Source organism: Theropithecus gelada, chromosome 5, assembly GCF_003255815.1.
Source record: "Theropithecus gelada isolate Dixy chromosome 5, Tgel_1.0, whole genome shotgun sequence".
NCBI classification, from domain to species: Eukaryota; Metazoa; Chordata; class Mammalia; order Primates; family Cercopithecidae; genus Theropithecus; species Theropithecus gelada.
Window position 1 is genome coordinate 4,814,135 of NC_037672.1, and position 11,698 is coordinate 4,825,832.

Here is an 11,698-nt window from a genome sequence, read left to right on the forward strand (position 1 = left end):
TCACTGGAACCACCAGCGGCCGAGGTTTCAGGCACTCCTTGGGTGGCAATTGGGAGGATGTGGCCAGTGTACTGATGACTGGGACATCCCGGTCACTATAAGAGAAAAGGAGTGACAACAGGAGGTGACACGGGGAATGAGGACACTTCTAATTTTTTATTCCATCAGCCCCTCGATGGCCACCTGTGACCCACTGGTTCTCAGCAGGAAGTATGGGGCAGGGATGGGGTGACCTGTGCCATGCCGGTACCTTCCAGCTAAATGTCCTCTGGAATCACAGAGTCCAGTTATACTACCCCAGCCTGAGAGGGAGGGACAGGCCTCTCCGTCTTACACACGGGGACACTGAACCCCAGCACGTGACATGGAGCCTGAGTCACACAGCCAGAAAGGGAGACTCTCAGGCTGGAATCTGTCACCTCCATGGCTTTGGCCACGAGCCTGGGACAGGCCTGAGCACCTGCAGGCACATTTGCTCTGTCCACTTGACAGCCCCATGGTGTCCCCCAGGGCCTGAGGACACAGGCACTCCAGCCCTGCCTCTCCACCACAGGTGGATTCTTCCAGAACATGGAGCATCCTTACAATGTAACGGTTTGGCTGTTGACTCTCACGCTTTGTGAGTGGCCCAAACTGTAAGTGAGGGTGCTGGCTGCCCCTGGCCACACAGCTGTGCCATCACTGGAAAGGGTGCAGAGCTGGCACTGGCTCAGACTTGGTTCTAACTCTGCTGCGTGGCTTCTTGGACCCCAGGCTGCTCCTCTGTGCCATGGGCCGGGCTGTGGCACGTACAGCGTGGAAGGTTTCTGTCTCTACCTCCAGTGCACTAGGAGCTCTGCGACCCTTCCTTTTCCTGTGTCTGTGCGTTGGTTGTGGGGGGAGGGCTGTTGACAGGGAGCCGGTGAGCTGAGGATGCAGTTAATTCCACGCTCTGAGGCCCTTGACCTGCAGGGGCTCAGCCACTAATGTCCCCGATTGTCCCCAGGGCTCACAGAGTCTTCCCAGGAGACAGCATCCAGCCCGCCTGCTTTGGATCCTGGCTCCTCATTCTCTCAATGGCATGGCCTTGGGTAGGCCTCCTCGCCTCCCTGAGCCTCGACCTCCTCCTCTGGAAAACAAGGAGTGACAATAGTGCTCACCCCAAAGGGCTGCTGTGAGGATGAACTTGAGGCAGGCAGAGCACCTGACACGATGCTTGGCATGTGGTTGGTCATTTAAAAGTTGGCCATTTGGGGATCAACTCTTCTTTAACAAATTGAGATGACATTCATGTAACATACAATTAGCCATTTAAAATGTTCAGTGGCATTTGGTGCGTTCATAGTATCACGCAATTTCCAGTTCTCTCTAGTTCCAAAACTTCTTCATCACCCCGAGAGGAAACCTCACCTCCACTAGGCAGTTACTCCCCATTGCCTCCTCCCCCAGCCCCTGGCAGCCACCTGCTTTCTGTCTCCGTGGATTTGCCTGCTCTGGATGTTCCATAGTGAAGGAATCCTCTACCCCGTGGCTTTGCGTCTGGTGTCTTTCACTGCACACGTTTTCAGAGTTCATGTTGTGGCAGGATCAACCCTTCCATTCCTGTCCATGGCTGAATAATACTCCCTGGCGTGGATACGCCACAATTTCTTCATCCATGATGGAAGACAGCTGTTTCTACCCTTTAGCAGTTATATAGAATGCTGCTGTGAACATCATGTACAGGTTTTTGTGTGGAACCAACCAACCTTCCTTCCTTCCTTCCTTCCTTCTTTCCTTCCTTCCTTCCTTCCTTCCTTCCTTCCTTCTTTCCCTCCCTCCCTCCCTGCCTCTCTCCTTCCCTTCTTTCTTCCTTTCCTTTCTTTCCTTTCCTTTCCTTTCCTTTCTTTCATTTCTTTCTTTCCTTCTTTCCGGAGTCTTGCTCTGTTGCTTAGGCTGGAGTGCAGTGACGCGATCTCAGCTCACTGCAACCTCCGCCTCCTGAAATCAAGTGATTCTCCTGTCTCAGCCTCCTGAGTAGCTGGGATTACAGGCACCCACCACCAAGCCTGGCTAATTTTTGTATTTTTAGTAGAGATGGGGTTTCGCCATGTTGGTCAGGCTGGTCTAAAACTCCTGACCTCAGGTGATCTGCCCACCTCGGCCTCCCAAAGTGCTGGGATTACAGGCTTGAGCCACCGTGCCCAGCCAAGTTTTCATTTCTCCTGTTCTTTTCTCTTCATTTCCCTTAAATGCCAAAGAGTGAAATTCCTGGCTCCTGGCAATTCTGTGTTTAACTTCTTGAAAAATCAACACACTGTTTCCCACAGTAGCTGCACCATTTTGTGTTTCCATCAGCAGTGCCCAAGGGTTCCTGTGCCTTGACATCCTCACCAACACCTTGTCTTTTCCTTTCTGTGTTGTTATTATTGTAGCTCCCCTCGTAGGTATGAAGTGGTGTCTCTTATGGCTTTGATTTGCATTTTCTTAATGACAATGATGTTGAGCATCTTTTCATGTACCAGTTGGCCATTTGTATATTTTCACCGAAGAAGTGTCTATTCAAGTCCTTAGCCACCTTTTTAAAACATTTCTTTAAGAGTCTGGATTTCACTCTGTCACACAGGCTGGAGTGCAGTGGCATGATTAGAGCTCACTGTAACTTAGAACTCTTGGGCTCAAAGTATCCTCCCGCCTCAGCCTCCTGACTAGCTGGGACTATAGGCACAAGCCACCACGCCTGGCTAATTTTTCAATTTTTTTTTGTAAAGAACATGTCTCACTATGTTGCCCAGGTGGGTCTTGAACTCCTGGCCTCAAGTGATCCTCTTGCCTTGGCCTCTGAAAGCACTTGGATTACTGGTGTGAGCCACTGCACCAGTCCTCTTAACAGCATGTTTTCTTCTAATCATTTTTCAGTGTTAGCGCTTGTATTTAGGTCTTTGCTTTGTTGGCATGTAATACACACAGAGGGGTGCATGAATTATACCTGTGCATCTTGATACATTTTAACAAACTGGACACACCCATGGAACCGGTGCCAAGTCAAGAAGGAGAACAGACCCAGTGCCCCAGACTCCCCCGTGAGTCCCCGAGGGCTACGGGAACTACCCTAGCCATGTAGATCACTTTACCTGGTTTTGAACTTCCTCAACCTGGGGCCTATTCTCTTGTGTCCAACTTCTTGGCTTGGATCAGTTCACCAGCATCCTCTGTGTTGTTCATTCAGGGCACGAGGATACAGGTGTGTTAGTCCACTCCTGTGATGGGTAACAGAATACCTGAAACTCCTGGGGAATTTATAAAGAAAAGGATGGATTTCCTACAGTGATGGAGGCTGCAAATCTGGGGTGGAGAGGCACATCCTGTGGATGGTGGGAACTTTCTGCAGAGTCCCATGGTGACGGGCTGAGTGTGCTGGCTGGCTCAGAGCTTTCCTCCTGTCTTCAGAGCCACCCATCCCGCTCCCATGATGGCCCATTAATCCATGAATGGATCAGTCCATCCTGACAGCAGCACCTTCACAGTCTGCCCCCTCTCAACACTGCCACACTGGTGATTAGATTTCAACTTGAGTTTTGAAGGGGATGTTGGGAACACATGCTCGGTGCCACAAAGAAGAATTAGCACTGAGACAAAGGACAAAGGGTTTCTCGGCAAGGCAAATTTACTTCTGCAGAAGGGTGCGTCTCATGTATGCAGCAATGGCGAGAGCACACAGAGCAAAGGAAATCAGGGTTTTTATTATCTCTAATGCAGCTTCTGCCTCTGTGTGTTTCCCCTATTTTCTAGGGTCAGACCACACAGTCTGAACTAGTCCCGACTGGCTAAACATTTAAACTTTCTTAGATAAGGTAGGCATGTAAGGGAGGTGAGAAGCAAGAGAAAGGGGGTCAATTACAGAGGGACTAGGAAAGTAACCTATTCCCTAATAAGGAAAGGAATGTGGACTGGGGTTTGTAGCAAGTTCAGGCGTGCCCAGGCATATTCAGATGAGTTGGGGCACAGCAAAGGCAAGGGGGTATTTGGAATTACAGTACAGAGAACAGGGAAACTGGCTAAGCTGTTTGAAGAGGGAACCTAACTGTATCTAACAGGGACAAACATTCAAACTGTAGCAGCGAGCATGTGAGGAGGGGGTCCATGCACCAGACCTGAGATCCGTACCAGGCTGGGGGTTGATCACCTGCCAGGCCTGGGCATGGGCTTAAGCTCTGCAGTCCGGGGCCAGCCTCCTGGGCTATAACTGCAGCTCCACCACTTGCCGCTGTGTGAACTTGCTCACACTCTTCCACCTCTCTATGCCTCTTGTGGTCAGTGAGAGTAATAATATACCCATAGCACTGCCACAAGGACTCCACAAGTTAATGTGTGTAATGAGCTTCTTGGCACGAGCTGTGGAGACCATAGCCACTGCTGCTGTGGAGGGCTCAAGCCCATTGTCTTAGAAACTGTCCCAGCAGGCTGGACGCAGTGGCTCACACCTGTAATCCAGCACTTTGGGAGATCAAGGCAGGCAGATCACAAGGTCAAGAGATCGAGACCATCCTTGCCAACATGGTGAAACCCTGTCTCTACTAAAAATACAAAAATTAGCTGGTCATGGTGGTATGTGCCTGTAGTCCCAGCTACTCAGGAGGCTGAGGCAGGAGAATCACTTGAACCCGGGAGGCAGAGGTTGCAGTGAGCCGAGATCATGCCTCTGCACTCCAGCCTGGCAACAGAGTAAGACTCTGTCTCAAAAAAAGAAAGAAAGAAAGAAGGGAGGGAGGGAGGAAGGGAGGAAGGGAGGAAGGAAGGAAGGAAGGAACGAACGAACGAACGAACTGTCCCAGCAGTGTTCTGTCTTGATTCACATGTGGCCGTGCCGTGTAGACATGCCACGGAGACAGCATGTTTGCCCTGCAGGGCTGCTTTCTGTCCGCTGTGGCTATCACAGAACTCCTGCTGTTAGAGGAAGTCAGTGTGAAGTTGGGGCACCTGGATTAAGCAGGCATGAGGACAGGTCACAGGCCACAAACTCAGGAATACTCATTATGAATGCAGTGAGCCGGCAGTTGACAACTGTGATGTTGATACCTGGTGACTTTTATTTTTAAAACTACAAAGCTGTCTCAATCTCTGATTTACACAAGAGTGCTACTCAGACCAGGCCAGATGCGGTGGCTCACGCCCGTAATCCTAGCAGTTTGGGAGGCTGAGGAGGATGGATCAGGAGATCTAGGCTATCCTGGCTAACACAGTGAAACCCCGTCTCTACTAAAACTACAAAAAATTAGCTGGGCGTGGTGGCGGGTGCCTGTAGTCCCAGCTACTCAGGAGGCTAAGGCAGGAGAATGGCGTGAACCCGGGAGGCGGAGCTTGCAGTGAGCTGAGATCACGCCACTGCACTCCGGCCTGGGTGACAGAGCGAGACTCCGTCTCCAAAAATAAAAATAAAAAGAGTGCTACTCAGACCACTGGACATTTGAATAATTGTGATCAGCGAAATGATCATTTCACCCACATTCTGGGGCCAGATGCTGTGGCGTGACCTTCTGTCCAGAGAGATCCCTGCACCTGGTGCTCCCTGATGTGGCCCAGGTGCCAGGCCCTGCGCTTGAGAGGCTAGCCGTCTAGTGGGGAAGAATACACACAAGTAATCCCCATACAGTGTGGAAAGGGGGCTGTGAACACCCAAATTATGGAAGCGTTCAGGGAAAGCTCCCGAGAGGAGGTGGCGTTTGGGATGAGAGAGCAGTCAGGGTGGCAGGGGTGGGAGAGTGGGAGGGCTGCTTCAGTGGAGGGGGCAGCTGGTGCCGAGGCCCGGGCCCTGGAGGGCAGACAGGACTGAAGTCAACCTCCTCACCTGCGGGAAGGGCCCCTTTGCTGGAAGACTCCTGGCCTTATCACCTGGCCGGGATTTTGGCAGAGGAGGCCACACCAGGCTCTGCGCAGGAGAAAAACCTGCTCTGGGGCTCTTCCTCCCAATACACAGGGGCCACCTCAGGGGCTGTTTTTATCCTAGGGGAGGCACAGGATAGGGAAAACTGGATGCTCAAAACGACATTTCAGCCCTTTACTTACTGATTCAGGAAACTGGTTATTACAAATTCAAATGTAGGTAGGGATTAGGAAACTTCTTCCCATTCCCGTTTTAGGGAAGAGTGAGCCACGGGGATTTAGCCTCCGCATTTAGCAACAGGCTGCACCCACCATGCCCTCGGGGTAGGAAGTGTGCGCTGGAATGTGGGGGTGAAGGCAGCATTTCGGGGTGGGTTTTTTTTTTTTTTCCTCCAGGCAAAAATAAGCCAAACCAGGCAATGTAATTTGTTTGGGTTATTTCAGTATTAGCATTTATAATCTAATTTAATAAATTTCAAGAATGATAAAAACAAAATGCTCGTTGAACATACAGAACAATACAGAGATATGAAAAGGAAGGTATTCATCCTTTTTCACCCCACTCCCCTAATTTCTGCACCTGGGGAAATCGTGTTATCTTTCCCTCCCCTCCCTCTCCCCTTTTCCTCCTGCCTCTCCGGCTCCCTCTGGAGATATCAAGGCCCCTCTGTGGAGACCGCCTGGTGGAGGAGGCAGACCCCTCCTGGACTACCCTAGCAGGGAGCTGCACACTGGGCTCCTGCAGCCTGGGCAAGTGCAGCCAGGTCCCCCCCTGCCTCCCCACAGGGCGCCTTGGACAGCCTGGGGCACCCCCTGGGTCTGGGCTCTGCTCAGGGGTCTTGGGTCACGATGGTGGGGGCTGGCCCTTCCAGTATCCCCTGAGTACCTGTGCGCAGAGCGTGCTGTATCCGTGCCGGGCACTGTGACCCAGCTGACCTTTCTGGCTTTAGTAGAAACACTCTGTTTTGTGCTTTTTTTACAGGCCGGGGAGAAGCACTACCACCCTTCCTGCGCGCTATGTGTCAGGTGCGGCCAGATGTTTGCAGAAGGCGAAGAGATGTATCTTCAAGGTACAAATTAAAATGTGTTGTTTGGTCCCCTAGAGCAAGGAACTGCACTCTGCGAGGTCCACGCCACATGCTGGGTGTGAATGGCTTGGTTACAGCGTCAGCTCACTAGGTCACGAACAGCCCAGCCACAGCGGGGAGCCGGCAGGGCAGGGTGGGGGCACGTGCCAGGCCAGCCTCCTCAGCCTGCCTTGTCTGTCCAATGATCTCAGCAAGCCCGAGACCAGCAAGAAAGGAAAAGGGCCCAGCCAAAGACCAGCACACAGAAGTGCTAGCTATTTGGCTCCAAGTAGCGAAGCTTAAACAAATACAGCCTGTTCACATCCATCGCCACTTTAGGCCCCTTCTGGACAGCCACCCCGGCTCAGGGAGTCCGAGTTAGGAGGAGTTTTAGGTGTTTCCTGCCCCAGCCACCCCAGCCTGCTGCAACCCCTCTGTCCACAAAGGAGGTGGGTAACGAGGTACTGAGGGCACTGGCAGCAGCCGAGGCTTTCTTCCAGGAGCAAGGGAAGAGCCAGCCCCACAGAGCATTGGTGAAAGGAGGGTTTGGAGGAAAACGTAGCAGACTTCTAACGGGCCCCATGGGAAATGCCCCAAGCCCACTCACCATTAAAAATCACTGTCATCACAAAGGCGGGGTGTCCTGTGGGCTGCCAGACCTGATGAAAGAGCGAGACTCGAGGACTGGTCGTCTCTCCTCCTCCCAGATTAACTCTTTTTAGCTCATTGCTTCTCATTTTCACAATTAAATTAACCTTCTGATGGTAGCATTCAGCTACCCTTTATTCCTTCACAATGTAGGTATCCAGTGGCAGGGGAGGAGGGAGGCAATGACTCCTAGAAGGGGAAGAAACATAATTTTCTACCTTTTATAGTTCTTAGTTGGGACAGATCCTGTAACAAAAGACAGATTAATAAGATAAGGATGAACAGAAGAACAGAAGCTTATTAACACATGCACCTTGTGTATGTGCAAAGGTAGCCCAGAGAAATGAGGACACGCAGGGGCAGATCTCCAAGAGGCAGTTTGGGGTTTTTTGCTTCTGTTTTTGGGGTTTTCTTTTCTTTTCCTTTTTTTTTTTGAATCGGAGTCTTGCTCTGTTGCCCAGGCTGGAGTGCAGTGGCAAGATCTTGGCTCACTACAACCTCCGCCTCCTGGGTTCAAGCAATTCTCCTGCCTCAGTCTTCCAAGTAGCTGGGACTACAGACATATATCACCACACCCAGCTAATTTTTTTGTGTGTATTTTTAGTAGAGATGGGTTTTCACCATGTTGGTCAGGCTAGTCTTGAACTCCTGACCTCAGGCGATCTGCCCACCTTGGCCTCCCAAAGTGCTGAAATTACAGGTGTAATCCACCGCACCCAGCCGTCAGAGGCAGTTTTGACCTCAGTCTGAAACAACAGCATTCCCTACAACGAAGAAGGAAGGGTGTGGGGAGGCACAGTTATGTTGAGTAGGGGGGTGGGGGGGGGACAGGGGGGCACCTTAGGCAAGGGGGAGGTATGCTGTGTGCCTTCTCCACTGAGAAGAGACCCAGGGACTTCGGGTCACCCTCATCTTCCTGGTGCAGAAAGGAGACACCCTTAGAGTTGGAGGTTTCTTTTGGAGATCTCAATTCCCCTTATAAAATGGTCACTTCTACTTGGTTTTCAATGCTTTTCTGAGTCTACTGTTTCCCTCAGTAATCAACTCAAAATAACCCTTATGCCAAAGGGGCATGTTAGGGGTGGCACATTCTGGCCTGCTAGTCCTGTTTGGGGTGGCATGTTCTGAGCCCCATCACTCACCTTGCAGAGAGGCCCCTAGAGTTATGCTTCATCTTATCACTCCGACCGCCCCCCTTTCTATTGCTTATGCATTCCCTGAGCCCTCCCTGCTAAAGAAAATTATTCTGGCACTCATTAAAACCGGTAAGGAAGACTCTTCCCAACAGGAGTCAGGACCATCGCAAGGGACGAGAGAGGGGGTGAGATTCTGAATACGGCAGACAGTGGGGATCGCAGCCAATGAGAAGGGTTGGGGTGGCGGGTGGAAAGTCGCTCGAGGTCCTGGGCTTCTTGCTGAACTGACCCCACGAGATGCTTGCCAAAGACGGGCTAAGGACTGAGACATCAAAGAAAGGAGAGGAACTCAAGCAGAAGTGGCGGGAGATTGGGCTTCTAGGCCAGGGGATTCCTGCCAAACTGATTTTGCAGGATTCTCGCAGAACGGGCAGGCCTGAGACTGGATGGGTTGGGAGGGTGATGGTGGAGACCTGGGTAAAAGTCGAGGCCTAATTGAGAAGAGGGTTCAGAGGAGTCTGACCCAAGGGCCTGGTCCGGGGAGCACTGGTGGGACAGGGGCTGTGTGCTGGAGTGCGGCCCCCAAGCCTGATGATGGATGGGATGGGGCAGAGGGGCCCTGGCGAGGACGGGTCTGGTCTTGAGGCTTCATCTCTTTAGCCACAGCTCCCTTTTGAAGATTCTCCGTCTTTAGTGCTCCCAGAAACCAGCTGGGCCAGGCCGGGTGGGGGAGAGCGGCTGTCAGAGCGTCTGCAGGGCAGGTGCCTGCAGGCTGTTGAATGACCTCATGTAGCCATCGTCACAGAGCCGTGGGTCACACAGACCTCCCTTTCTCAGGCATAACCCAGCGGGGTGATGTCAGACAGGACAGCCTCGTCCCCAGTGGCGCCTGTTCCTTGAGTCTCTGCTTGAGAGCCCATCAAAAGGTCCTTTGGGACCGTCCCAGCAGTGCCAGGCTGTCTGGCCAGGGGGCTTGCTCTGCATGGGGCTTGGCCCCCACAGTAAAGAGCATCCTTAGACAGTGGGGCCTGGTGGATGCTGAGCACAATGGCCTTGGGACGGCAGCTCGGAGACACAAGTTCACATCAAGGGTAACCTCATCTCAGGAACAAAGGCGCCCTTCAGGACAGGCCTGAGGCCGGCCCCCACTTCTGCTGTAAGGTTCTGTGGGGTGTCGAACCCAGGCCCATCCCCTCTCCTAACTTGGATTTCTCAGTCTGAACGATGACAGGTCTGACCAGCTGTGTGGCTTTGAGGCTCTGCTCCCTGGCACAGGCCTCCTTGGGGCCCCCACCCTGCCTGGTCATCCTGAGACCCTCTGTGTGGCCTCCAGGGATGTCGCGGCTCTGTGCGGATGTTATTTGGCTGGAAAATCCTGCTGCAATAAAAGCTCTGAAAAGCATGGGCCCCCAGCAACCCCCACGGTCTCCAGGGCAATGAGGCAGGCCAAGCCCCACAGTCTACCACCACTCCCGCCGTGGACTTTCCCGTAAACATGGGGTGGGGCGTTAGATCCCACTAATTGTTGAGATGCCCGTATTAAAATAATGAGATACTCCTTTTTCCCGCTGGGATAAAAAGATAAAAAGGAAGTGTGAGCCCCATGTTGGTGAGAAGTCAAGGACACAGGCTTCTTATGCGGCTGGTGGGGGTGAAAATTGGGAAATTGCCAGAAAAATCTCAAGAGCCCTAAACGTGACCCCACTCTTTGAGCCAAGACTCCATTTCCAGGAAGTATGTGCCCGTTGTATGCAATGGAGCCCTTGCAATGTTATTTAGAAATAAACAAAATGTTAGAAAGATCAGGAGAGGATGCCAGGTGCGGTGGCTCATGCCTGTAATTCCAGCACTTTGAGAGGCTGAGGTGGATGGGTCACCTGAGGTCAGAAGTTCAGGACATGGTGAAACCTCGTATCTACTAAAATAGTGTGGGCCGGGTGCAGTGGCTTACGCCTGTAATCCCAACACTTTAGGAGGCCAAGGAGGGCAGATCATGAGGTGAGGAGATCGAGACCATCCTGGCTAACACGGTGAAACCCTGTCTCTACTAAAAATACAAAAAATTAGCCAGGCATGGTGGTGTGCGCCTGTAGTCCCAGCTACTCGGAAGGCTGAGGCAGGAGAATGGCATGAACCTGGGAGGCGGAGCTTGCAGTAAGCCGAGATCCCACCACTCCACTCCAGCCTGGGCGACACAGCGAGACTCCATCTCAAAAAACAAAACAAAACAAAACAAGACTGGATGCGATGGTACATGCCTGTAATCCCAGCTACTCAGAAGGCTGAGGCACGAGAGTCTCTTGAACCTGGGAGGCAAAGGTTGCAGTGGGCTGAGATCACGTAACTGCACTCCAACCTGGGCAACAGAGAGACTGTCTTAAAAAAAAGAAAGAAAGAAAGATCAGGAGAGGAGTAGAGAGATAAAATTCTTATCTATCCATTTTGTGTAGCCCTTAAAGTTGCATGTTTTGATATTTAATTAACTGAGGAAATGTTCAAGACATTTTTAAGCAAATATGTAGGATATGAAATTGTGTCTGTGGGCTGGGTGTAGTGGCTCACACCTGTAATCTCAGCACTTTGGGAGGCAGGCAGATTGCTTGAGCCCAGGAGTTCGAGACCAGCCTGGTCAACATAGTGAGACCCCATCTCTACAAAAAACGAAAAATTAGCTGCGTGTGGTACTATGCACCTTTAGTCCCAGTCACTTGGGAGGCTGAGGCAGGAGGATTGCTTGAGCCCAGGAGGTGGGGGCTGCGGTGAGCTGTGTTTGCACCACTGCATGCAGGCTGGGTGACAGAGTGAGACCCTGTCTCAAAAAAAAAAAAGAAAGAAAGAAAGATTGTGTAAGTACACTAAACCCCTTCCATTTGTAGGTACACCTATACTAGAAGGCAGCCAACAAAAAGCGAGTGATAGATTAGAAATTATTTTGATTTCATTTACACTTTTTTAATGATTTCTATAACTTTTTTTTTTTTTTTTTTTTTTTTTTTTTTTTTTTTT

The 11,698-nt window shown here is 51.4% G+C and overlaps 1 protein-coding gene across 8 annotated transcripts in view; it reads left to right on the forward strand.

Annotated features, from left to right (window-relative positions):
• The window catches only part of ABLIM2 (actin binding LIM protein family member 2), a 193,437-nt gene that overhangs the window by 91,067 nt on the left and 90,672 nt on the right, over nucleotides 1-11,698 (forward strand). For all 8 annotated transcript variants that reach the window (XM_025386403.1, XM_025386398.1, XM_025386399.1 and 5 more), the window contains one exon: nucleotides 6,824-6,911. In XM_025386403.1, the coding sequence (XP_025242188.1) occupies nucleotides 6,824-6,911 (88 nt within the window). The remainder of the gene's footprint in view (nucleotides 1-6,823; nucleotides 6,912-11,698) is intronic.